The sequence below is a fragment of the Alosa alosa genome, chromosome 16 (assembly GCF_017589495.1).
Source record: "Alosa alosa isolate M-15738 ecotype Scorff River chromosome 16, AALO_Geno_1.1, whole genome shotgun sequence".
In the NCBI taxonomy this organism is placed as follows: domain Eukaryota; kingdom Metazoa; phylum Chordata; class Actinopteri; order Clupeiformes; family Clupeidae; genus Alosa; species Alosa alosa.
In genome coordinates, this window is record NC_063204.1 from 28,642,427 (window position 1) to 28,670,387 (window position 27,961).

At 43.8% G+C, this 27,961-nt stretch overlaps 1 protein-coding gene across 4 annotated transcripts; it reads left to right on the top strand.

The window, feature by feature from the left end:
- Positions 1-27,938, top strand: LOC125309214 (NEDD4-like E3 ubiquitin-protein ligase WWP1). Of its 4 annotated transcripts, none has more exons than XM_048265969.1 (25): positions 1-140; positions 3,310-3,373; positions 3,710-3,802; positions 4,138-4,276; positions 5,451-5,575; positions 6,061-6,198; positions 6,530-6,599; positions 10,748-10,893; positions 11,200-11,464; positions 14,478-14,573; positions 14,843-15,017; positions 15,703-15,757; positions 17,948-18,032; positions 18,157-18,285; positions 18,437-18,512; positions 21,231-21,302; positions 21,448-21,536; positions 23,236-23,395; positions 23,695-23,828; positions 23,980-24,120; positions 24,891-25,011; positions 25,106-25,210; positions 25,305-25,401; positions 25,751-25,823; positions 26,072-27,938. In XM_048265969.1, exons 3-25 carry the CDS (start codon positions 3,733-3,735, stop codon positions 26,169-26,171), a joined length of 2,661 nt encoding a protein of 886 aa, XP_048121926.1. In that variant the 5' UTR covers positions 1-140; positions 3,310-3,373; positions 3,710-3,732; the 3' UTR covers positions 26,172-27,938. The 4 variants fall into 4 exon arrangements, with proteins under 4 accessions (XP_048121926.1, XP_048121928.1, XP_048121927.1 ...); XM_048265971.1 differs by having other exon boundaries at positions 18,443-18,512; XM_048265970.1 differs by lacking the exon at positions 3,310-3,373.
- Positions 27,939-27,961: the final 23 nt, after the last annotated feature.

Genomic DNA, 27,961 nt, shown 5'->3' on the forward strand with positions numbered 1-27,961 from the left:
TGAGGTGTTTCTGCGCTGTGAACCTGCCTGTGGCGGAGAGATGGCCGCTCGCCGACTTTAGAACTGAACGACAGGCCAGGCATCGAGTTTAACAGCTGGAAACCCTTGCAGACTCATACTGGGTGCTACGGTCGGACACGGTAAGTTTGTTTACAGCTCCGATTCTGCCTATGTATAGTTTTTGTAATCGACAGGTTTCAACTTCGACTGTTGGACGAGGAGGATTTACACCCCAGCCAACTAAGTTGCGCATAGCCTTGATATATTTTTCTTTGGTTTATTTGATATTGCAGCAGCCCACACTCTCAGATTTGTTTGCGTTAGCCAACTGGCTAACATCGGCTAAGCACTTTTCTACGGCATTAAGTAAAAATGGCTGCCTATACTAACTACTGTGGGCCTGTCTTAGCTCAGTAGCTAGCTACGTATGTCCTGTTTTGTCGCTTTTGAGACCAGGGAGTCTGTTGGGATATTTACGCCCTGGACATGCGAAATTAATAGTATTGATGAGACATGGCATTGGTTGGAGATACTGCTTACTCGATTTAAGTGACAGAGGTAATGCCCATATGACACCCCTAGGCTAACAATTATCTTGGCAGAGAGTACGCTAGCAGTATGACTACTTTAATTCTGATCTAGCTTAACGTTACTACCCTATTCTCGCTGACTTGAATGCGTTACCACTCGTTAGGAAGAGTCAGCTCCTTTTTGCTAACTGAGTTATGCTTCCCAACCATAGACTGTAAACAGACTGCTGATCAGTGAGGCTAAATCTAACTAGCACTCGAGCCGTGATAGAGTTTCACGTTTGGTAACCTAAAAAGCCACAAATTGACTAGAATGTTTTGTTCGGTTCTTTGTTTCTTCCCTGATGCTTTGATGAGTACATAGCAACTGCTGTCACTACAAATGGTAAAGCTAGTGCATGATTCGTATGTTAATTTGTCATATAAAGTACAGTGTTCTGTCCGTGTGTGAGAGATAGGGACAGAGAGTGTACAGAATGATAACAAGGTTGAGATAACATCACTCCGATCATTTAAACTGATGTGACGTCAGGTAGTCGCAGGGTTTTAAAAACACTGAACTGATGTATTGAAGACATAGTAAGCGAATGGGACACATCAAGATGATATTTGTTGCTATAATTCAACTGAGTCCACAGCCCCAATGGGGAATGTTGGCTATGAGGCTGTACATTTTTGTAAGTGGCCTGTTTGCCAACTGTGACAGAACCATATTCAGCAAAGTAGTCTTACATCAAGTTTCTATTTTACTTTGCTGTGCTCGGGCTGAAATGTTCAGGCATAACTCAAGTACCCGCATCACATCATCAGAGTTTGAAACGAGGGGGGGAACTGAAAAGTGTCCCCACTCAAATTCCAAATTCAATTTTGTATTGTGAAACCACATATGTTAGCAACATGTCCCTACTCAGAGTAAAGTATGAGGGAATCGTTGGTTCATTGTTGATGTTCTGTAAAGCTGATTTGTCCTCTGTGGTACAGATTGCTTGTGTGCTCTTTTACAGCTGAGAAACAGTTGCTGTATGTGTGTGTGTCAGTGAGTGAGTTGCTGTATGTGTGTGTGTCATAGAGTATGTGTGTGTTGGTGAGAGACAGTGTATTGGTACCAGTCTATGAAGTGGGCAGATTGAGAATGAGGAAATGACCCTTTCTGAATGATAATTTCCTCTCTCTCTCTCACACACACACACACACACACACACACACACACACACACATACAATATTGAACCCTTTCTGGCCAGAACAGACCACTTCACCAACTTTTGTCTGCGACTGCAATTGAGATGCGTTTCTTGTGGTTTGGTCGACTGCAGTAATCTTAGTGAGTGACCCGGAGGCTGTTGCCGTTCTTTCTCTGGAAATTTGGGCCCTTGGCCCGTGAGCATCAGGGCCATACAGAGTGCTGTTCTCTTGGCCACTGCTCCTGAAGACAGAGGCTTGTTTGAGCTGATGTGCTTGAGGCCGTAAGTGTGTTTGGAGCTGCATCATTGTGAAGGCCTCTGCTCCCTGAGTAACTGTGTCCTTGTTGTGCTGTTGTTGTGAGAGAGATATGAGGGTGAGATGGTGTACCTGCGGGGGATTAATAGTCCTGATGGGAGGTGCTGGGAGCATAGTGGTTAAGGAGCTGGGCCAGCATGTAGTAGCCTAGAAAGTTGGGGGTTCAATTCCCGGCTTCCACCGTTGTGCCCTTGAGCAAGGCAATTAACCCCAAGTTGCCCCGAGGCCATTGGCTCTTGTAATATATTTGACATAATGTAAATGACATTATAGAAGCGTCTGCTAAATGTAAACGTAATGTAGGGTTTCCTGAAGGGTTTGTTTTTAGGTGAATTAGTATGGGTGTCTCTGGGAGAATTGGGGGTCCTAGCAAGTCTGTAATAGACTAAATGTAGGCTTTCCTCTAGGGTTATAAGGTTATTAGATAAGAGATTATTGGAATGGTCACATGTGAGGTTTGGGGTTTATGCTAGGCTTGGGAGAGAAGTGTGTGTGTGTTTGTGTGTGTGTTTGTGTGTGTGTGTGTGAGCCCTGTGAAGTGTGTGGCATGTAGATGGTTGGAGCAGTGCCACTGCTTAGCTGAAAGCTGAAACCCTGAGAAGATATTTACAGAGTGCAGAGCCGCACCGCACCACAGCTCCAGAGAGCAGAGCACAGGGTTTTGCCACAGCACACATCAAGCTGAAGCCCGACCCCGGGTGTGACACGCAAAGCTCTCCAAAGACCCACTCAAGACGCAAAAGTGCATTATGGATGGATGATAGGCCTATTAGCAATTTAATTGTGCATACATATCAATTATGAATGTATTGTGTGTATATAGCAAAGTATATCATAGGCTGCAGTTTAGTATTATGGTCACAAAAAAAGAGTAGGTAGTGTATTGTTGTATGCTGGGTTCTTATCAGACACTTTAAAGGCAAACTATGCAGGTTTTTTTAGCTTAATATGCAGGTTTTTTAGCTTAATTTGCAGGTTTCTTAGCTTAATTTACCTTAACAGCTTCGGAGTCATTGGAATGGTTATATGACTTTTTTTCGGTTTGAATGGTGGCAGTCTCGCTTCCCCCTAGCGCCTGTGAGCGGAAAAAACACACTTGCAACTCTCTTTAAGTGGCCAATTTATTTAATAGAAGAGTCATTTTTGTTTCATCTTTGTACTGACATACTGATTAACAGGACATGCTTCATCCTATCAGAGAGTTATTGGTAAATTTGTGTGTGTTTCTCCAGCCATGCTGACATTATTGTGCTTTACCACTTCCTGTTGTGGTGTTACAGTGGTAACCATGGGACACGGAGTGGGCTGAATACCCTGATCTTCACACACACACACACACACAACGTAAGTAGTGCCAAGTCAGTGCGAGACTCTTTTGCAAGTACTATAAACACAACTTCTACCAATTCCCAAAAGACACTTCTAGAACAACCAACACTCCAAACATGTAAGCATGTAAACACTGACATTAAAATGTCTGCTCACAAGTTAATCAAGTTAGCATATAAATAGGAAATTAGCATGTCCTGCAGGACTTGCCTTTATTACTGGTTCATCATGTTGTTCATGCACATCAGCGAATCAGTGCTAAGACATAAAAAGATACCTTTGAACTGTGTGTGTCTTTGTGTATTTGCGTGCGTTTGTGTGCCTGTGTGCGTGCGTGTGTTTGTTTTCCAGGCCTCAACACCCCTGTGTATGCGATGGCCACAGCATTGGGTGACGAAGACTGTAGTAACGACCGTGGAGGCTCGTCTCAGCTGCAGGCCCAAGGTGAACGCCATGACTCTCTCACACACACACACACACACACACACACACACACACTTTTGAGCCTGTGTGAAAAAATGGGGAAAAAATGTGATGTGATAAGCTAATACCCTCTGTGGGGGAGTAGAGTCCCTCTCTCTCTCTCTCTCTCTCTCTCTCTCTCTCGGCTCTCTCTCTCTCTCTCACACACACACACACACTTACACACACACACACACACATTATGTTGTCCAGTGCTAGCTTTCACTCCCTTCTGGGTCCTCTGGGAGTTCCACATAAAATTTACAGTGATTGTAATGTGTGTGTGTGTGTTTGTGTGTGTGTGTTTTCTCTCCCAGTGGTCTGTGCCAAACTCAGGCGCAAGAAGAACTGGTTTGGGACAGCCGTCTATGTGGAGGTGACCGGGGAGGGGGAGTCCCGCAGGACCAGCAAGGCCCACAGCACACACAACCCTCGCTGGGAGGAGGCCCTGCTTCTGTAAGACACAGGAATACACACACACACACACACACACACACACACACACACACACACACACACACACACACACACACACACAGCCCTCGCTGGGAGGAGGCCCTGCTTCTGATACATGCACACACATACACACACACACGCACAGTCTGTATATGAAGACTATACTCCTACAACATAAATATACATTCTCTCACATCTGTGGAGAGATCATGCTGTTATTGTTACTTACTGACATATTGCTGGTAGCAGTTCTGGGGCCGTATTCACAAAGAATTTTAAGGCTAAAAGTAGCTCCAAAGTGGCGAATTTAGGAGCAACTCCTAAAAATAATGGGCGTGTTACTTAAAAGTAATTCATGAAGCATTTTAGACCTAAAAGTAGCACCTAAGTCTCGGACAGCTTAAAAGAAGTCGAGAGGACTCCTAACTCACTAAGACCTATTCACAAACAGCTTTTTGTGGCATTTTAAGTCATACGATGTTTGAAATCCTATCTTGCTACAGGAGCTTCCAGTCGCGAGGGAATATTTTTGCATTGTAGGCATAACTAAGGGATGCAATAACGCCACCAACAACCAAAACTACTCATTCTCAACATGTAAATACATCTCATTGTGAATCAAATTAAAATGTTCTCCTCTTTGAACCCATATGTTTCATTAGGCTGCAACTACTAGGCTATTTGTTTCGCCGTACTCTTTCTCATTTAGGCTAGGCCTTTTTATTCAGTTATTCATCATCTTCTGTCATTCGCACTAGTGTAGCACACACATTCTCAGACCTGTCACTCATCATCGTAAGGGAGGTGTTTGGAATCATTCCTGCGTTACAATCATCAGCCAATCAAGGTGGCCACTTCAGTCAAGCTCGTGCATGAGTAATGACGTCATCCATAGCAACGAAGACTCACTATTAGTTTAGGAGTTGTCATTTTTCCTTACTAAGAGTAGGTCTGAAAGGCTTTGTGAATGACTTTTAAGAGAAAACTCCTAGCTAAAGTCTTTTAGTGCGATTTAGGAGTACTCCTAGTGGTAAGATAAAAGGCTTTGTGAATACGGCCCCAAGAAAGTAACAGGCTTTACTTAGGCATCTTGCATACATTTATGCAGTGTGTAAGTGCAAGCATTTATACTGTGTGTGTGTGTGTGTGTGTGTGTGTGTGTGTTTTAATACAGGAATGTAACCCCACACACACATCTGGAGTTCAAGGTGTGGAGCCACCATGCCCTGAAGGCAGATGCCGTGCTGGGCAAGGCCAGCCTGGACCTACGGCACATGCTGGAGCAGAACAGCAGCAAATGTACGCCTCCTTTCCTACCCTTCCCTCCTTCTCCTCTCCTCATCACCCCCTCTCCTCTCCCATCTCTCCTCTCCCATCTCCCCTCTCCCCTCTCTCCTCTCTCTCTCTCCCCTCCCCTCTCCCCTCCCCCCCCCTCCCTCTCCCCTCTCCCCTTGCTCCTCTCTCCTCTCCTGGTTGGGTCGGGGTGGGCTAAGGTGAGGTGTGGTAAGGGATGAAATATATCTGGTTGGCGTGATGAGAGGCTCTGGACTGCAGAGCTGGCACTAAGTGTCTGCAGAGAGGTCTAAACCGAAACCCTAGATAGATTGTGTGAATTGCTGCAAAGAGGTGTGTGCGTGTGTGTGTCCGTGTGTGGGGGGATGCTTAACAGAAAGAGCTGCAGATGAAGCACTTGGAGCTGTCTGTGGTGCTGACGTGTTTTACCATGTGTAATCTGTGTGTGTTTGTTGTGTGTGTGTGTGTGTGTGTGTGTGCGTGCGTTTCAGTGGATCGTGTGAAGCAGGTGCTATCCCTGACGGTGGAGGGGAAGAGTGGCGTAGTCAGTGTGGGGGAGCTGACCGTGGTCCTGGACGGCCTTAGTGTTGACCAAGAGACGCTTCACAACAGTAGCACAAACACAACCAGTGAGTCCAACCAATGCCTGCATTAAAATGTGTTTTGTTTGATGAGCCCTGTATGTGTTTTTGTCTGTATGTAAGTGTGCTTTTCAGGTGTGTGTACGTGTACGTGCATGTGTAACAATGTTTAGTATATGTCTTAATAGAGTTTGTATGTGTTTTGTTTCATTCAGTATATAAAATAAATGAGTCTGTGTGTGTTTTGTTTCATTGAGTATATGTAAAGTGCGTGCGTGTGCGCGTGCTTGAGTCCTTGCCATGTGTTGGGTGCCTTGAGTTTGTGTTGGGTGGCCCTGTGCTCAGAGTTGTCTTTGTGTTTTTCATGTTTCTGTGGCAGAAATGCAGCAGAATGGAGATGCCATCCACGAGAACGGAGACGATGCCACATCAACGAGGGCTCCAAACAGGTGAGCCCCGTCCAGCGAGCAAACAAGTGAGCGGTGAGCACACTCTCGCTCTCTCACGTTGTTCACCTCTCTGCGGAGCTTACGAGGGGAATCAGCTGGTTCGGTAGAGCGGAAATGTTGCAGCTCGTTCACATTCTGATGGGGACTCGTCCGTTTTGTTCTCCTGGAGAGGTTTTGGGGACACCGCGAGTGCTTGCTGTTCAGTCACATAGAAAGTATGCCTGTGTGTTTTTTGGTCCAGTTCAACACAAGGCATCGGGCTCTTCCACCGCATGGCTCGGATAGGAGGTGGCCAACAGGTTGTAAGCACTGAGCATTGATCGTAGCCAGAAGTAGTATTTGCGCTATTGCTTGCTTCTGCGTAGCCACTCAGGGTTCATTAAGATGGAAACACCTGCAGTTTTAACTGATTCTGCTGGTGATATTTTGCTGTAGTGGCCTGCTACTTTAGGGGTTTTCAACATTGTGACCACCATTCTGACCAAGCAAGCTAACCGAGGGCCACTACTGTATAGACAATGATGTTTCCCTATGGTCAAACTAGGTCTGTGCAATTCAACAAATGAATTGATTAATTGTGATTATGACATGCATGCAACAATTATGAAAACAACATAATCGAAATATAATGATTATTTTGCTATATTCCGTTTCATAACAATGCTCTCCTTTGGTCTTGAGTTGTTGTGTGAATTCACTTTTTACATGTATTTTTTCCTATTGGATTATATTTAAAATACATTTCAAAAATTTGAAAATGGATGATTGTTTAAAAATCACTGAGTAATCGTGTTTAATAATCGTGATCTCAATAATGAACAAAATGTCTTCATGGGCGGAGATATATCATGAGGGAAATAAGCGGTCATGGCTGAGGATTACTGATTTGAATGTATGGTCGAACAACACAAGTCTCATTATGCGAATTTTTAACGGCAGTTTTTTATGACGTCATACAGGTGCTAAACCAAGCCGGAGTACTTGAGGGAGAACATGAGCCAGTCAGATGCAGCAGCAGGGAACAGTGCAAAACTAATTGCAACAGAATTTATTTTCACTTTTTTATATTTCAATTGGTGATCTAAACACCATAGTAAAAGTCCATGAAAATCCAGTTGGTGGAAATATGTTAAAATGAGAGTTGTTCTGTATTCCCCTTCAGCAAACTGACAAAACTGTAATTAGAATGTTGTAGAATAAACATTCTAAAGAATATCTGACCCCATCTAACCCAACATGGAATTTTAGAATCTTTCATTGTTGAGGAACATTCTTTTATTTTCAAAATTTCTCAGGCTTATTTCAGACTGGTTTGTTGCACAATTGACCTGTCGTTAAGCGCCACCCTTAGAACGCTGATGAGCCAATGACAGTCCAGCCTCAATGGGACTCGGACAACTCCGTAGGAAACAACAGGGAGCAGGCATAAAATGACAAATTAAGGGTTATTTATGGAGTTTATTAACTCAAAAAACCCCGACGGATAACCATTGTCAAACGTTTTGCATGGGGGACGTGTAATTCTGATGGCTGGTACCCCGAGAGGCTAGAAAACGGGGTATATTTTCATCAGCAGTAGCCTACAGGACGTCTCTCGCGTTTGCAACAGCTCAAAGTAATGTAGGCTACTAAGCCAACAACGTGGGCACAGGTTCCCTGTTAAATCCCAAGATGAAAATGCTCATTAACCAACTACTATATTCTTACTACATCAAATATTAACGTAACCTAATAGCCTAGAAATCTAGACGCACCCTAGCGGCGGCAAATTAATTTGCTCAGCCTGTACGTCTAGTATCAAACCATAGGGATTTCTATTGGCTGACGCTGTGGACGTCATCCAATCACAGCGCTCTATTTTGTTAGAGTCTTAAGGCGGGCTTAACAGGATGACGACAGTCCTGCGACTGTGAACAACAAGGAAGGTGGCTATGGCGAACGAAGAGCGGTTGTTTGAATTGGCGTTGGCGTCAACTTTGGAGGAGTTGGACTTGTGCTTTTCTTTGAAAGTTGAGCAACGCACTTAAGTAATTCCTTTCAAAGAAGGATGTATTTGCCGTTTTGCCGACCGGATACGGATATGGTCGTAGCGCTGGCCTATTGCATGCCTAGGCAGTTTGAAAGACAATTCAAAAAGCGAGGTGAATGGCTCGATTCCAGACTATACATTTCAATGATATAGGATGGCCCGCCAGGCTAGTAACCTAACATATCTTAGTATCAATCTTCCATTAGCTAGCTAGCTAGCATTAACGTCAGTGGTTTTTGCAGGTGATTTGCACGGCTACTCGCCACAACTGCTTGTCACGTTGTATGTATTCTAAAGTTTTGAATACACCCCTCCATAGCATAATTAAGTCTCTTTTGATAGCTTCTGGAGGAAAGTAAATCCTCTTATCGATCAAAACGTCCTCAAAGCCTGCTTTCATATACTGTCAGCTGCCATTGTCCACAATGTATTTCTAATCAAGTCTGGTTTGTTTGTCCGAGTTTTCACACGGTAACGGGGGGCGGGGCTTAGCGACAGGTCAATTGGTACCTACTTTTACGTTTTGGCCCTTTGAATCAATGGAAATGGTTGTTAAGCCTTTAAATAAAACCAGTGTGTTTTTGCATGCAAGTGTTCCACTTCCACAATGTTAACGCTGTACAAACATATGTATAACCTTGGTTCGCTAAAAAACATGAGACGTTAACCAATGGAAAGTCCATCTTTCTATGATGTCATTGATCTGATTCTGAACCAATCTCCAATCACCCGTCTAGGGGAATATTTTTCCACTATATAAGGCAGTGTCTGTGAAGTATTCTTCCTCTTTCTACCTTCTGAAGCGACCAGCCCACCAGATTCAGGAGTCAATGGGGCAGAAAGGGTTAACGTCTCATGTTCTCCTTCAGAGAACCGAGGTTATACTTGACCATACGTTCTCTTTCAGTCGAGTTCACTTGACGCTACACATATACCATAGCCCTCGTTGTGACTGTGGCCACATAATTCACCAAGAACCCAGCAAAGTGTATAGGGATTCACCTCTGGTACAGTAAGTCATTAGCGGAGTGAGTCTATCATGTACACATTCTGATTTCATAGCCAATAGCAGAGCGGTCCCCTACAGTGAATAAGTTAGCAATACAGCACAAGCAGAGCTGGCGAGTGTGAAGTGACAGAGAGAATTATTAGCAGGTTGAGCTTGTAACATCTGCAAATTGTAATGAAGCAAATGGCAGGTTGTCGTTCACATCCACTAAGGCAGTGAGTCAACAGTACAGCACCAGAGTTTGAGAGGTTGATGTGAGGTTGTATTGTGTGTGTAGGCATTGCAACCTACGCATTACTCACCTTGCACTGGATTATCTTCCTGAATCTCAATATTCGGATCACAACAACTCTAGGCAAATTACTAAATCAGCACCAGTGATTTTTAAAAAAAAAAAAAAAAAATATTTATGTATCTTATTTTTTTTCTTACAGCTTGCCTAGACTAAAGGAGACGTTAAGAAACATGTAGAAATGTACGGCCATTGTTTCATGGAAATCTTCTGAGCATTTATTTTTGAGGAACAGAGAGCGATAGAGTTTAATAGGTTTCATGGGGCGGTGATGGTGAAGTGGTTTTAAGGAGCTAGGTTAGCATACAGTAGCCTGAAAAGTTGTGGGTTCAATTCCACCATTGGGCCATTGAGCAAGGCCCTGAACCCCAAATTGCTCCGTGGACAATGGACAACTTTGGATTAAAAGTGTCTGCTAAATGAATAAATGTAAATGTAATACAATGTTATAAACCACTGGAGTGGGTCTTTCAATTTGCAGACTGTTAGGCTCAAAGATGTACACAGAGTCGTAGGAAATCACTCATTTACAACACACTCTGCCGGGGTGTCACCTCAGTGCAACAAAGCCAGAAACCAGGAAATTGTGAAATGTGCTAATTGTCTTTTTTTTTTTCATCTTAAAGATTTGAACATAAGGGCGCCATGACCCTGTTTTGCTCAGAGCACTGGATTATTTTCCCTCAGTACCACCCCCACCACACACAGACCGGCACTCTTTTGATCCATCGGAGACACCGATCTTCATAGTTCCCTGACTCCCTGACCCGATTCTGTGACTCTGACGAATGGCGCTTTGGTTGTGCTTTCTCTTGCAGTGGGTGTGGCTCCAACGGCGTGGACAGCTCTGCCTGCAGTGACTCGAGTTCTGCCCCCATCGTTAACGGAGACACCGACTCCTCCCCTTCCCACCAGAACGCGCCCGTCCCCATGCAGACCGACAGCGACGCAGCCCCTCGGATAGGTGAGGTGCCTTCTAGTCATGTAGCCACTCGGACACTGACAGGTGAGGTGATCTTCTAGTCATGTAGCCCAGCAGACAGGTGAGGTAATCTTTTAGTCATTTAGCGGGCGCATCTGTCCACAGTGAGAATGACATTAAAGTACAGTGTTAAACACCACTCACAGGATCTGCCATAATAACATCATTTTCACTCTACAAGTCCTCCGTTGTAATGTCAGTTATAACAACAGTTATAGCTATTATCAATCAACTCAGCCAGCCACTCACCAATAACATTTTTCTCTCTCTCTCTCTCTCTTTCTGTAGTAAATGGTTCAGACAGTGCTGTGGCAGCATGCACGGAGGAGATGCCAGTTGCCGGTAGTTCAGACGAAGAGCGTGATGTGGCAGCTGCAGACCCCCCCGCCCCTCTTCCCTCCTCTTCCTCCTCCTATTCCTCTCCTGCCCCGGAGGCAGCCCCCGCCGCTGCTGGTAGCTCTTCGTCCCCTTCTCCAGCCACTGGCTCCTCGCAAGCAGCCAAACCGCGCCAGCAGACCCCCAACGCCGTCACAACAGAGCCCCTTCCTCCAGGGTATACACACACACACACCTATACAGAACACACACACAATAAGTAGTGTTTTCAACAAATACATTTGATATTTTGCTTTACAAATCTGGCATGCTTGTAGACATATTATGAAAAAAGCAAAGCTTTGCAGTAGTACTGCCGCGATTAGTTGACTTAGTCGACGTAATTGACCATGAAAATGAGTCGACGGCAATTTTTTAGTTGACAAGTCGTTTTACTATTGACCGCTGATTTATTTTTGGTCTCCCGTCTCAAACGGCTCATTGTAATGTTATTAACTCTTATGTTATTATGACCGCTGCGCAGCGAAGATTCTTTTTTTTTTTTTTCCTTTTTCGCATGTCCAAATTTCCGTCAAGGATTCCCGGTACACGAAACTTGTTGGGCATGTAACCCCACATGGATAGCATGGAACCATTGTTTTTCGTTTTGATCTCTAGCCCCCCCGCTGGACTGGACCCCCCGAAAGGAATGTAGGGCAGACACAGTTTTCTGTGAATATCTCGAGAACCGTAGGGTTTAGGAGGACCATTTTTTTGTATGTTGATCTCAAGGGGCCATGTCAACCCATTCCATAACCACTCGTTTCATGTATAGCGCCACCTAGTTAAAAATTAAAAAGCAAAACATTAGGTGTTTTCATCACAATATCTCTGGCTGACATGGTCAAAACTGCACGAAATTGAAAGTGTAGGATCATTATGACACCTTCCGAATGCATGCCAAGTTTTGTGAACTTTCGTTCATGGGGGGCCTTACAATAAAATGATTTATGTGTACATTTAGTGACCGTACACCAACAAGGATTCCTGGGACACTGAAAGACCGGGGTACACTAAACTTGGTGGGCATGTAACCCCACATGGATAGCATGGAACCATCGTTTTTCGTTTTGATCTGTAGCCCACCCGCTGGACTGGACCCCCCGAAAGGAGGGTAGGGCAGACACAGTTTTCTGTGAATATCTTGAGAACCGTAGGGCCTAGGATGACCAATTTTTTCTGTATGTTTGCCTCCAAGGGTCATGTTAACCCATTCCATGTGCACACATGTGCATAAACAGATACACACGCACACACATACATTAACAGTAATCATACATACATATGTACGCATGCATGCACATGCACAAACCTACGCAGACAAGCACGCACACACACACACACACACACACACACACACACCCACCCACACACATAAACATAAACGTGTGCACGCACACATGCACACAATTCAAGAATTTCTCAGAATTATGAACAGGCAAGATGGGGGTGGGGTTGTATAAAATGAATTTTACATGTGAAATCTATGAACTAATCATGTTTTGGTACTTGTTGTCTAGCAGATACCAGTGATAATTGAGTGTGGATAATGCAATTTAGTGAGACAGTTAGAATCATATAGGCCTTTCAGCGTGATTTATTTTTGTGGCAAAAATGTGCTGGACTGGGCGGCGGTCATATTTTGTACCGCTCTGCGGTACATCTAGTTAACTCTTGAGAAGTACAATGACTGTCTTTGGATGATAAACAGGCTACTTAGACTTTGGCAGTAGGCTAATGTTTTAAACCCTGTCATGCACACAAGTGTAAACACGAGCAGCATAGCTGCGTCCCTGCCTGCTTTCAGTGCAATTCATTTTTAGGCAGAGCTAAGCGCGGGGAGCTAAGCGTAGTAGGCTAGTCTAAACTCTGACTAATATGGTATTGTGGAAATGCAGTAAATGAAGTGAAGAGAGTGTCTCACGTTGACAACGCAAAGGCGTGTCGTGACAACATGACATGGTGCCGCCTGTGATATCAACAATAAAGGAGCACACACACATGCAACCCAAAACTGCTTGAGTAGCCTGTCCACAGAGGGGAGGGGCGTGTGGATTGTGGGGCTTAATGAAGCAGCGTGAATCAGCGCACAGTATGAGTTAAAATTGTATGTATTTCCAAAAACCCTTATTTCTTAACGGAATGTGGCAAAATAATTGTTTTTTTCTCGTTTATACTATTTTTGTGATTGTTTGGAGCCAAAATTGAGATTGAAATTTGATTAATTGCACAGCCTTAATACATTGACGTGTCGTGCGGAACGCATCTCATATTGTAGTATAGCTCACAACATAGAACACACTTACCACAAGCATAGTTAAAGGGACACCAGGCAAGCCTGATGCCTTTTCTCTATGAAACTCCCCCTCGCTCGGTCTGAAGCTCTTTTCCTTTTCTTTGCATCTTCCGTCAAGGATTTTCACTGCTTCTTCGCCGGCTCTGCCATTATACACACGTTTGCAACAATCGCTAGCGTTTCGTTTGCCTGCCTCTGTGCTGTAAACTGATCCTGCTTCGGTCGGCGAGTACGATACACTGAACTTGCAAGCGGGATATTCTTCCTACAGGCAGTAGGGGCGGGCGAGAGAGTCTTCATTCACCCTGTAATGAGTCATTTAACCATATACCGACTTACAAAGATGAGTAATTAACACGAAAACGTTGCCTGGTGTCCCTTTAAGTAAGGAATACATGTACAGTACAACACAGTATGGTGAATTATGTCCATAGTGTCCACTACAGTGTACTATAGCCTAATGGAAATACAGATGCTTACGCTTATATTGTTAATACATAATGTTTTTGAATAGTTTACTTAATGAGCGTCCAACAAAAGTAGGCTCATATATATTTGATGTTTTGGCCCTTCAGTTGAGTTCATAATAAAATGGACACAACGAAATAACAAACACTTGATTTTTTTATTTTTTTATTAGTTGTTTAGATTAGTCGACTAATCGAAAAATTAGTCAAAAGATTAGTCCAAAAACATTAGTGGCAGCACTACTTTGCAGTACTCTAGTGCATCTTGAGTCTTGACCTGCCTGTTATGACCTGCTGCATTGCAGGCAGAGTGCAATAAGCTGGCCATGTCTGACTGCACATGAATATTCAGAGCGAGTTTCATCCTCTTCATCCTTTCATTCTCTCTCTCTCTGTCTCTCTGTCTCTGTCTCTCTCTCTCGCATCAGGTGGGAGCAGAGGAAGGATCCTCACGGAAGGACGTACTACGTCGACCACAACACGCGCACCACCACATGGGAAAGACCGCAGCCGCTTCCGCCAGGGTGAGTCTTCAGTCCTGCCCAGCCATACTCTGCTGCTGTCTTGTGGCTCGTGTGTGTCTGCCCAGCCATATTCTGCTGTTTGTTGTATGTTTTGCTGTGTGTGTGTGTGTGTGTGTGTTGGGAGATGCATTAATGCAGCACTAACATGTCCTAGTCGAACTGTTGGTTTGATTGACATTTTTTTAATTCTGTAAGTCGCTTTGGATAAAAGTGTAAGCTAAATGACCATGTAAATATAAACGTTTTTGATGACTGGACTGTGTGTGCAGCTGGGAGAGGCGTGTGGATGACCGCGGCAGGATCTACTACGTAGACCACAATACGCGCACCACCACCTGGCAGAGGCCCACTATGGAGTCTGTGCGCAACTTCGAGCAGTGGCAGTCGCAGCGTAGCCAACTGCAGGGAGCCATGCACCAGATCAACCAGAGATACCTCTACTCCGTAAGAAACAATCACATCACGGCACCACACGAGCGCAGCCAGTCAGAGCGGCGCACACAACCTTTTGACTGATTCATCTGATGTCTCTGATCTCTCTCATATCTCTCATATCTCTCTCATGACTCTCATATCTCTCATATCTCTCATGTCTCTCATATCTCTCTCATATCTCTCATATCTCTTTTTTTTTTTATCTCTCTTATGTCTATCATATCTCTTTCATGTCTCATGTCTCTCAAGGTCTCTCATATCTCTCATATCTCTCTCATGGTCAGTCAAAAACATGGCCCAGTCCAGAGGAGGGAGTGTTCTGATCATGTTAAACATTTTAAGAGGGTTAATAGAGTGAAAGGAGTCATTAAGGTCTTTGGGAAGTGATGGGGACAGTTCAGGGGTCATCTGTTCTTCCCCTGTTCCTGGTCACACATTAAGGCCTGTATGGGCTCTTGCCTTGATACTTACTGGAACTCAATACTTGTTACCTCAAGTGCAGCTACTTGATGTGTTTGTGGCTGATTGGTTTGCAGGTAAGTAATAAGATAATCTTGTCACTTGTGATTAGTTCAGGAGAGTAATGGTTCTAGATGACGTGAGCAATAAAGTGTCAGGAAAGTGAAGGGCATATCTTTTGGTTTGTAACTTTGAAATACTAATGGAGCTGTGTGTTGCTGTTATTCGTTACCAGGCCTCTATGATGTCTGTGGAGAATGACCCGCTAGGTCCTCTACCTCCTGGATGGGGTAAGCAACCCTCGTCTTCTGCTTGACTTACAGTCTCTGTCTCTCTATCTCTCTGTCTCTCTCATTCTCTCACTCTCTGTCATTTTCAATTCAATTCAAGTGAGCTTTATTAGCATGACAAATAATTTGCATTGCCAAAGCAGAACATTTAAACATACATTTACATGTTTCTCTTGTATGTTGTATCTCTGTGCATTCTCTGTACTCGCTACATATCTACATTTACATGTTTCTCTCTGTTGTATCTCTTTCTCTTTCTCTCTCTGTCTCTCTGTTTATCACTCTTCATCTTCATCTTCATCTCTGTTTGGACTTCTGGTCCATTATTTTGTCTCTTGAGGGTCATTCTGTATTGAATCAGATTAGGTTGTTGCTGCACCATCTTAGATTTTGTTGAAACCTTGGCTGTATCATGAATGGGTCCCAAGGCCTTTACAATATTTCTATTTTTTTAGCCCTTGATATTTATTTAGTTTTACAGAATCAATGTTCGGGCATTAATATTTTTAAAAGTATTATTCGTAGACAGCCCAGATTTTGTAGGACAGAAGACAAACATGTTCTCAGTATGCCTCAACCATTAAGTGTCTGTATGGTGTAGCCACTTGCTTTCTATAAGGTCTTAGATTTGGGACAAGTAGTGCAAACAGAGTGGCAAAACATGATAAACAAGGAACTTGTAACTGTTTTGTATCAATCCTTATTTTGTTCTTTAAATACAACAATTTCAAGTTATTAATGTTGTGCCAATATTTTTTAGTTCTCCACATACATTGAGCCTGACAATATTATGGTTATGGCTATAGTTATGGTATTGAGCCTGACAATATTAAGGTTATGGTTATGGTATTGAGCCTGACAATATTATGGTTATGGCTATAGTTATGGTATTGAGCCTGACAACATTATGGTTATGGCTATAGTTATGGTATTGAGCCAGACAGTATTATGGTTATGGTATTTCACAGACACTTTTGTCACTTGCAACTTGCAGTATATGAAGTTGAACACTAAAAATAATTTCAAATAAAGTTGCAAAGCTTACTTTAAGCATGATAGTAATAGTTATAATAACAGAAATATCAATACAAATATCAAATATTAACTAGTATGAAGGCAATAAGGATCAAGGAATAATATTAAGGATGAAACATGACAAGGTTGCAAATGAGAATGAAACATTTTGAAAGTGTAAAAAATATGAAAAATCAAGGGTAAAAAAATGTAAAAACATTGAAATGTAGCACAAATGTTACAGGTCTTAGTTTTGTGACCTAAACATACTGTATGTAGACCAACTTTGAGCAAAAGGTGAGATGGTGCACCAACCATTTTCCTGGATTCTGTCTGATTTTACAGGGAATGACCCTTGAGGTGAATATGTATGTAACATTGAGGTGAATATGTGTGTAACCTGTGCCATTTTGAGGTTCTGCATGTCTGCTGTGAAGATTGATTTGCCTAAAAAATCTGGGATGTGTTGTGTTTGTCTGGGAGGTGTTGATGCCTTGCGTATGTGTAATAGAATGGTCTATACAAATGGCCCTTACCTTATGTGGGCTATATGTTTCAGGGTTCCCACGGGTCCTTGAAATCCTTGAACGTTTGTGAATCTGAAAAAAAAAAAATGTCAAGGCCCTTGAAAGTTTTTGAAAACAGACATAAATAAATGGAGGTCCTTGAAAGTCCTTGAATTTCTTTTTGAGGAAAAAAATCCATACAATTCTGTCCGCTTATTAACATGTTTCCATTATTTCGCCACCAATATCCTATGCGTATGCCTGATTTACGTTGGTTAGAACTACACAACCAGCGTAATTTCTGCGTGTTTCACACGTGTAGTGTTTGTTGCCCAAATATTTAATTTAACATATTGATGAATAAACCAACAGGTTCATGGTAACGAGTTTAACTTGTCTACTCTGTCTACTATCTGACCAAAAATAAAATAAAACTGCAACAAGGTATCCTTGGTCTGTTGAGGTAACATGATTTAACCATGCCTGCGCTTGAAATTTATTGACACATTAGGTCCTTGAATTTGAGGATATTGGGCCTGGAAAGTCCTTAAAGGTCCTTGAATTTGATCTATCTTAACCAAGGTGTGGGAACCCTGATGTTTTTATACTTCAGTACCTCTCCCAGTCTTCAGGTACTAATGATTGTGTGTCTGTGTCTGTGTGTTTGTAGAGCGGCGTGTGGACTCCAATGACCGTGTGTACTTTGTCAACCACAACACAAAGACCACCCAGTGGGAGGATCCTCGCACACAAGGGTGAGCGTTATCCTCATCAGGCATCTGGGTCACCTACAGATCCCCAGTTTAACATAGGATCACTTTTTAAATATTTTCTCTCTCTCTCTCTCTCTCTCTCTCTCTCTCTCTTTTTCTCTCTCAGGCTGCAGAATGAGGAGCCCCTGCCGGAGGGCTGGGAGATCAGATACACACGCGAGGGCGTCCGCTACTTTGTGGATCACAACACGAGGACCACCACATTCAGTGATCCACGCACTGGCAAATCATCAGTGTACGTTTGTTTGTTTGTTTTGTATGCTACTTGGTTTACCCATCTCTGGTGTTCACATCTGTGTGTGTGTGTGTGAGAGAGAGAGAGAGAGAGAGAGAGAGAGAGAGTGAAGGAAAGAATGAGTCAAACCTAATGTCAGTTTTTCTTGCAGGAGCAGTAAAGGTCCTCAGATTGCCTATGAGCGTAGTTTCAGATGGAAGCTCGCTCACTTCCGCTACCTATGCCAGGTAAGACTTGCACACCTAGCTCCGCCCCTTCTCTCGCTGTCTGAGCCCCTTGGAGAGGACTCCCCTTTTGCCTGGCTACCTGTAAACAGAACACTGCTATTGCCCAGAGCCATATAAAGGTAGAGTTGCGACAATGGGTGTTCAAAATTCGTTAAGGTCACGTGGTTCATGTAAACTTCAAAAAGTTCCTGGAAGTGATTGACAATGGATTAGAATGCATTAAATAAGCTACTGTTCAATGAGAGACAGAGCCACAATTTTGAGTAATTGACAGACAATACATGCATTGATATACAATATTTATAACACAGTGTAATTATTGTGTAAACGTTGTAGTTATCCTACCATTACAACAATATTAAATTAAATTCCAGACCGTAACCTGCTAAATATCGGAAGGTGACCTTTCTTTCTCCCTTTTACGTATGTGTCACTTAATATTAATTTCTGTACAAAACCAAGACGGGAGATTCTTTAGAAAACGCACCCACCCCATAAGTGTAGCCTAGTCCTATCTAAATTATCGTTATAAAAAATGACCTAGTACGTGACTCGAGCTGTAAACCGTGTTTTTGAGACTGCGTGTAGCCTACAAAAGCGCATGGAGATTTTAATTTTGCAACGAGAAACTGTAACACAGTTTTTGGAGTTTTCTCCCCAACGTTTTCTCTGGTAGTTCTTCACTGATCTGCTGTGAAGATTGATTTGCCTAAAAAATCTGGGATGTGTTGTGTTTGTCTGGGAGGTGTTGATGCCTTGCGTATGTGTAATAGAATGGTCTATACATATGGCCCTTACCTTATGTGGGCTATATGTTTCAGGGCGAACTACCTTAAGTAGCTAGCGTCATGGGAGAATAAAAAAAAAGTTTAAAAGTTTTCTAACATCTCTCCAGTGTAATGGTGGGCATGTGTTAACCGTAGCATTACCTACACAGTAACCCCACGGTAATGCGATGCGTGATCATAATAACATATAAAACGTGATAGTCCTTGATAAATAACCAGGCTATGAACTCATAAACAACAGCATTTTGTCACCGTTTGTCATTCACCGTGCTGTGAATACAGCATTAAGATGCTAGGCTAAAGAGCTTGAGATTCAGAGAACCTGCATGGTTGTGCTCATCCTGTCAGAAAATAGCAATTTGATCAGTGATCATGCATCATATCAGCGCAAGCTTGGTTTGAAACTGGTTTCTGGGGGTGGGGTTTACACGATCCTTCACTAGGCTAGTGCCTGCTGTGTTAATATGACCGTGCTGATGCTAACAGCTGCAGCTCCCTCAAATCTATAGGTTCTCATGCATATTAGGCTAGCTTTTGCCAATGAAAATGAATGCAACATAAAATAAAACAATAGGCTACTGCTCCTAACTGAAGAAACGTTTACGTTACTGTAAGGAAATTATTATTATCATTGTATAACCATTTGTGTAAGCAGAAATATTGTTGTGCTGAGTTCTAAGAACAGAGAGTACAAGTTAAGTGTGCACCCAGACAGACAGGAACTGCACCCTGTCTGTGTGTGTGTGTAGGTGAGATAAGAGTATGTCACAATGAAGTGCATCTGTACAATAAAAGACACAGCTTTTGGGCTGCAGAGTCAGAGACTGATGGTGTGAGGAATTCTTCCTTACATTAGCAGGCTCTCCTCTTGGTACCAGTTTTTGGTACCAGAGTTTGTGGGCAAAGCCATACTACGTGTTGTGGTTCTTGTATCTATATGTTGGGGTTAAATTCCCTGACAGTTACCAACAATGTTAACAACAAACTCAGCTTCACTGCTGCAAACAAAGTTGGCTATATAACTTCGCCATATAACGAACCAGCTAGCCTTGTGATAACAAAATCTTTACCTTTTGTTTAGTCCACTGAAAGTTATCCACATATCAAACGATTAAATACACAGTTATGGAGGAATTGTTTTTGCTGCCTTTAAGCCACTTAAATCCATAGCCTAGATGAGCATTGCGCATACGTTACAACTTGACGTGATGGTGAAGCTAAATGCCCAAGAAACGTCACGTCATAAAAGTTGTAAAAACTTAATGACGGCTTGTTCGTGGTGGTGTAGTGCTGCCTTATTGAAATGGGATAGGCAAGGGTTATCTTATATTCGGCTATTACGTGTGGCACATTTATTGGGCTTTTAGCCTCTTTTAATTTATTTGATGAGGAACTGATAAAGACTGAGCAGCAGAAAAGTCATAGTCGATACATAAATCGTTTATTATTATAATTAGGCTATTGATAGCCTACTATTACTTTACTACTATTACTGTTATTATTATTATTATTATTATTATTATTATTATTATTCGGATGAGGCAAAGGAATGTAAATCTGAGTCTGAAATGTTGGCTACAAACATACTGCTGTAACTGCACTGCTGCTATTATTAATTGTTAACTTCAAACTATTTGAGGCTTCCATTAGCTGCCATTGTTGGAAAAAAATGGAACATTAGTGTCAATGGAGTTGTCACAACTCTACCTTTTATATGGCTCTGCTTTTGCCCGACTACCTGTAAACAGAACACTGCTTTTGCCTGACTACCTGTAAACAGAACACTGCTTTTGCCTGACTACCTGTAAATAGAACACTGCTTTTGCCCGACTACCTGTAAACAGAACACTGCTTTTGCCTGACTACCTGTAAATAGAACACTGCTTTTGCCTGACTACCTGTAAATAGAACACTGTGCTTTTGTCTGCAGTCGAATGCGCTACCCAGCCATGTGAAGATCACAGTCTCAAGACAGACACTGTTTGAAGACTCCTTCCAACAGGTGAGTTGTCCAAAATCATACAAACACACACACAAACACGAGGGGTGTAATTCTCAAGTTTAATTATGCTTTGATACGATAACAATTCTTTAAGCCAACAATTTTTTGACTTGATTTCAAAATGTGTGTGTGTGTGTCTGTGCAGATCATGGCTTTGAAGCCCTATGACCTGAGGCGGAGACTATATGTGATCTTCAGAGGAGAAGAGGGACTGGACTATGGTGGCCTTGCAAGGTCAGTGCTTTCACACTCACCCAAATCCACCACCCTGGATTTGTGCCATCTCTAATATCCGTCTTATGAGGGCTATGGAGAGCTCCATATGTCAACGCTCTGACCCACATTAAAACACACCTTGCACTGTATGCCAATACCTACTCTTGCCTGACGCACACATTACCAATGACATGTTAGGCAGGGATCACACTGGAAATAACGAAGCAGCAGCGGCAAGCGTAACACAACGCTCAGACCATAATAAGTTCTATCTCGTTCCTAAGTAACACAAACGGTTTGCCTAAACTGACAATTGAATACGCTCGCTTTGCGCTTTGGAACCGTGTTCAACGCTCAGCTTGTTCAACGCTAGCGCTTCCACCGTTTTCGCTGCCAAACCATAGAGAACAATAGGAAACCTGCTGCTTGCCGCTGGTCAGTGTGTTCCCTGCCTTAGCGTCCTGGCTGCCAACACAAGTGACTTTGCTATACCAAGATTGTACAAGAACAGTTGAGTGAGTGAAGGAAGTCCTGCTGAGAGAGATTGCACTGAGACAAAGATTGTTAAGGCGGAGCAAGATACTTTGTCGTAGTTCATGTCTATGGGCGCGAAATGGGGATCGAATCCTGTCTGCATAAAGAGGCGTGTCGATGACGTATTGACGAGCGTCGTTGCAACCCCGCCAACAGCAGCTGCATAAATAACCGGGCACACCTGATATAAGGTTGATTTTCTCCAGACTGGAATGCTCAAAAAATGCTAAAAATGTACCTGAAATGTTCAGAAGGGTTTGAGGATCATGAAACGCGTGCGAAATTCACATTCCTAACTCCTATAGAACCAAGACCTTAGCATATGTGCAGGAAATTCTGAGCTATGCCCATAGACTTCAATGGAGCAGTCGCTGCCTCTGCTCTGCATAAAGGGGGATTTTGACCCCCCCTCGTGCGATCCGGGTTCCCGGAAGTGGCTCCTGATGAAACATCTTGCTCCGCCTTAACAATCTTTGACTGAGACACTGTGTCGGTCCTTTCCTTTTCCTCCCTCCTGTTTGTCTCAAAATCATTTTCAAATGCAAATGTTTTTTTTTATCGGTTTAAGAAATGGCCACTTGCATTGCAAAAGCATTACATTTATTAGATTGGATAAGACACTACACCTAATACAGATACAAAATATATTGACTGAGACAAGAAGATCAGAAGCCGTGGTCTACTGGTTAGCGCTTCGGACTTGTAACCGGAGGATTGCCGGTTTGAACCCCGACCAGTAGGCACGGCTGAAGTGCCCTTGAGCAAGGCACCTAACCCCTCACTGCTCCCCGAGCGCCGCTGTTGTTGCAGGCAGCTCACTGCGCCGGGATTAGTGTGTGCTTCACCTCACTGTGTGTTCACTGTGTGCTGAGTGTGTTTCACTAATGTACGGACACGGATTTCCCTCATAGGATCAAAAGAGTATATAAATACTTATATATACTTATAGAACACATGCATAAAACATACATGTACACTGAAGTAACCAGATTTGTGGTCAACAGTACAGCGTTTGACAGTGGTACTGTAATTACGTTAATGTTTTGTTAAACTGTTTATTGAGAATTTCTTTATTTTAAACAGTATGGTGACCATCTGCGTTTGTGTGTGTGTGTGTGTGTGTACAGTATGTGAATTGACATGTCCGTGTTGCTTGTTGTCGCTGTCTGTCTGTCTGTTGCAGGGAGTGGTTTTTCCTGTTGTCTCACGAGGTGCTGAACCCCATGTACTGTCTGTTTGAGTATGCGGGGAAGAGTAACTACTGTCTGCAGATCAACCCGGCCTCCACCATCAACCCCGACCACCTGGCCTACTTCTGCTTCATTGGCCGCTTCATCGCCATGGTGAGGGGGCACAATCTCAACTAGAACAGGGAGACACACACACACACACACACACACACCAGTCCTAATCTGGCCTCCTGTAAGTGCATCCTGCAGACAACACAGACATATTACACAGACAACCTGATTATTGACAAAATTATATTAAATTGATAGCCTGAGACATTGCAGTCAAAGATTATATTTGTAGTTTAGTTAAACTCACAGCCTTTTCCAAAATGGGCTACTGACCACACGTGCCCCCATGTGGCCTCTCTGTCTGTTCTTCTCTGACTCTGTCTGTCTGTGCCCATCTGTAGGCCTTGTTCCATGGCAAGTTCATCGATACAGGCTTCTCCTTGCCTTTCTATAAGCGCATGCTCAATAAGAAGCTCATCCTCAAAGACCTGGAGTCCATCGACCCAGAGTTCTACAACTCTCTCATCTGGATCAGGTACACACACACACACACATGCACTCTGTATTTGATTTGCCTATTTATAGTTTGTGTCTGTGTATTTGTAAGTGTGCATTGAGTAGAGCCAGACAGAACAGAACGTGTCTACTCCACATATTAATGTTGTGTGTGTGTGTGTGTGTGTCAGGGATAACAATATAGAAGAGTGTGGCTTGGAGATGTACTTCTCAGTGGACATGGAGATCTTGGGCAAGATCACGTCTCATGACTTGAAGCCCGACGGTGCCAATGTTCTGGTGACTGAGGAGAACAAAGAGGAGTACATTGGGTAAGTACAGACAGTACATTGGGTAGGTACAGACAGTAGGTAGGTACAGACAGTACATTGGGTAGGTACAGACAGTAGGTAGGTACAGACAGTACATTGGGTAGGTACAGACAGTAGGTAGGTACAGACAGTACATTGTGTAGGTACAGACAGTAGATTGGGTAGCAGGTACAGACGGTACATTGGGTAGGTACAGACGGTGCAATGGGTAGGTACAGACAGTAGATTGGGTAGTAGGTACTGACAGTACATTGTATAGGTACAGACAGTAGGTAGGTACAGACAGTGCATTGGGTAGGTACAGACAGTAGATTGGGTAGGTACAGATAGTAGATTGGGTAGTAGGCACAGATGGTACATTGGGTAGAGTACAGACATTGGGTAGGTACAGACAGTAGATTGGGTAGGTACAGACATTGGATAGGTACAGACAGTACAGTGGATAGGTACAGACATTGGGTCGGTGCAGACAGTAGATTGGGTAGGTACAGACAGTACATTGGGTCGGTACAGACAGTAGATTGGGTAGTAGGTACAGACGGTGCATTGGGTAGGGTACAGACAGTAGATTGGGTACGTACAGACGGTAGATTGGGTAGCTACAGACAGTACATTGGGTAGGTACAGACAGTACATTGGGCTCTCAGCTCTCAGAAGTGTTAGCATAGCAGCTCATTGCTTGGCAACTCCATGTGAAATATTGATGGGAACCTGCAACCTCTGTGTTGTACAGTTGCTTTAGTGTGTGTGTGTGTGTATGTGATTTCTAGGTTGATGGCGGAGTGGCGTTTCTCTCGAGGGGTGGAGGGCCAGACTAAAGCCTTCCTGGACGGTTTCAATGAAGTGGTGCCCTTACAGTGGCTGCAGTACTTTGATGAGAAGGAGCTGGAGGTGACTGGCTCACACACAAATACAAAAACACAATATATGTACACACAAGTACATTCAAACACCTACAAGACTAAAGCGTGTGTGTGTGTGTTAGGTGATGCTCTGCGGGATGCAAGAGGTTGACCTGCAGGACTGGCAGAGGAACACCGTATATCGCCACTACACACGGAACAGCAAACAGATCATGTGGTTTTGGCAGGTATGCAGATACTCAGATGAAAATGTGTGTGTGCGTGCGTGTGCCCATGCAGTGGTCATTCCTGTGTCTAACTTGCTCTTTTGCGTGTCCACAGTTTGTGAAGGAGGTGGACAATGAGGTGCGTCTCCGACTGATGCAGTTTGTGACGGGGACGTGCAGGCTGCCACTAGGGGGTTTCGCTGAGCTCATGGGTAACCCAGCATCCTCCCCCTCCCCTCCCCTCCTCTCCTCTCCCTCTTCCTCTGTCTTACCTTTGCCTCCTCCCGTCATGGTGATGTTGGTGATGGTGATGACCTCTGATGTTCGCCTACAAAAATGCCCCGAAGCTGCCGTGTTTGCCCATATAAGGAGGTCTGAATCTCCTCATATGGTCAAAGATGGTACCCGGATCTCCTTATATGGGCAAAGATGGTACCCAGATCCCCTTATATGGGCAAAGATGGCAGCTTTGGGGCTTGTTATTGGGGGACCTTCAGAGGTCAAATTGCCATGTGTACTGTATCTCTGATCTGTTTCTCCTTCTTTCCTCTACCCTTGCAGGCAGCAATGGTCCGCAGAAGTTCTGCATAGAGAAGGTTGGGAAGGACACCTGGCTTCCTCGCAGTCACACCTGGTCAGTATGGTGCCCCTAGAACTTGACCTTGACCTTATTGTCCTTTTTTTTGGCCCTCTTTCATAACCTTGTAGTTTATGATATTGACACAATGACAGAAAAATGACACAAATGTAGCTAAGCCTTAAGAAATGTCAGGCTCTGCTGGGGTGAAGTTGAAAGCTGACACATGTGAGTTTGTTTGTTTGCTGTAAACATTAGACTTGTCTGTGATGTGACTTGTTTGTTTTTTTCTTTCTTCCCATCAGTTTCAACAGGCTGGACCTGCCTCCCTACAAGAGCTACGAGCAGTTAAAGGAGAAGCTGCTCTTCGCCATCGAGGAGACGGAGGGCTTCGGCCAGGAGTAACCCCCACCCGTGCCCCCAGCGGCCCTTCTTCCCCACCCCACTCACCAAAAGGAAGAGAATTGCACAGATATTTACCAATGTACATAAGCTATTCTCACATTTCAAACCAAAATCTTAATGGGCAACCTCATGTTAGTGATTTTTAGCTCTTCTTCTCCTCCCCTGTGTCTGGATGTGATTATGCAAGCAAACGCTCCCGCGCTTCTCCTGAAAAGACTCTGCCTGGCCGAACGGGTGTGTGAGCGAGACAGTGTGTGTGTGTGTGTGTGTGTGTGTGTGTGTGTATATGAGAGAGAAAGTAGTGAAACTCATTGCTTAGCTCTAGTTTTATAGAGCTACTGAGACCGTATGACTGACAGCTGATCTTGTTGCTGCTGCCACCCCCTCCAAACAGTATTCAACACCGCACTGAGGGGTGTGTGTGTGTGTGTGTGTGTGTGTGTGTGTGTGTATTCATGTGTGTGAAAAGGGAGCTGTACAAAGGTGAGTGTACAGCTCTGCGGTGGCCTTACTAAGTTTTATGTGTGTGTGGGGGTGAAGTGTGTGTTCTCTGTGTCTGGGTGTGTGTTTGTGCTGTGGCCATGTTTTTGTGTGTCTGTGTGTCTGTGTGTCTGTGTGTGTGTGTGTGTTGTCATCTCCTTGTCCCTGCTTTGGCTGTGTGTGTTAATTTGTGAGGACGACATCCTGTCCACTGTGGTCAGGATACTAACTATAAGCACTGTCTCTAATGCAACTATACACACAGACAGCATCTCTAATGCAAGAATAGATACACACACACACACACACACACACACACACCAAAGAAGACCAGTAACCAATTTGTCACAACACCATTGGATACTGGAGGGGACGTTCGCTGTGTGCTATGGCTTTGAGGTCATGATCTACGGACCTCTGGACATTGTCTTGCCGGTCTCATTCGATGCTATCGTGTAGCAACACACACACACACACACACACATTCTCTCTCTCTTGCCTGCAAACCCACACCAGAGCAGTAATGTGCCTGTTTCCACGCCAACGCACCGCTTCACCGTGTCCATTTCCTCCTCAACGCAGAAGGACTCTGTTCTAGGTTTTTTTCCCCTTGTTTTGATTTTTCTGCTGTCTGGTCTAAAATGTGAACTCTCTCCCCGGCGGTGGCTCCACAAGGACAGCCCAACACCCCCATGCCCCACCGGACGCTCTGCCTCTGATCATGCCTCCTCTGATGAGTGCTCCTGCTAGCCACCTTGCCCCAGACTCTCTCTCACACACACACACACACACACTCACTCACACTTGTGGCTCACAAAAGCAACAAATAACGAGATTCTCGCTTCTCCCTGAAAACAAAAACAATAACAAATGATTGTATGAGGAGCAGAGCAGATCTCGCCCATCAAGTGAAGCTGCCTGGTCAGGCCATTGACCCCCTTGACACAAACACACACACACTCTTGCGTGCTCAGAAACCCAGTGTAACATATCAGCTGTAGATAGACACTGTACAGACTGACCCTTGCTGGAGATGTGTATAAAGTATTCATTTTTAATCTGCTTTACCCATTTTAATGGATTAATTAATTGACTGACTGACTGATTAATTGATTGATCGGTTGAATGAATGGAGACACACAAAAAAAAAAACAAATCTGTGGGGGGTGTGCACTGTGCTCAGGATTCACCAAAACCCTGTTGGCTGTCGATCTGTTGGGAGTGATTTTTCTCTTGGTTGGATCTGCCTGTGGAAGACATGTACTTAATAAATGTGTCCGACCAGCAGTTCTCCGCCTTTGCTTGTGTGG

Coding starts and splice junctions, on each gene's coding strand:
- LOC125309214 (XM_048265969.1), top strand. CDS start 3,733: ATGGCCACAGCATTGGGTGACGAAGACTGTAGTAACGACCGTGGAGGC. Junction 6,199..6,529: donor CAGTAGCACAAACACAACCA/GTGAGTCCAACC, acceptor TTTCTGTGGCAG/AAATGCAGCAGAATGGAGAT. Junction 18,033..18,156: donor GAGGATCCTCGCACACAAGG/GTGAGCGTTATC, acceptor TTTCTCTCTCAG/GCTGCAGAATGAGGAGCCCC.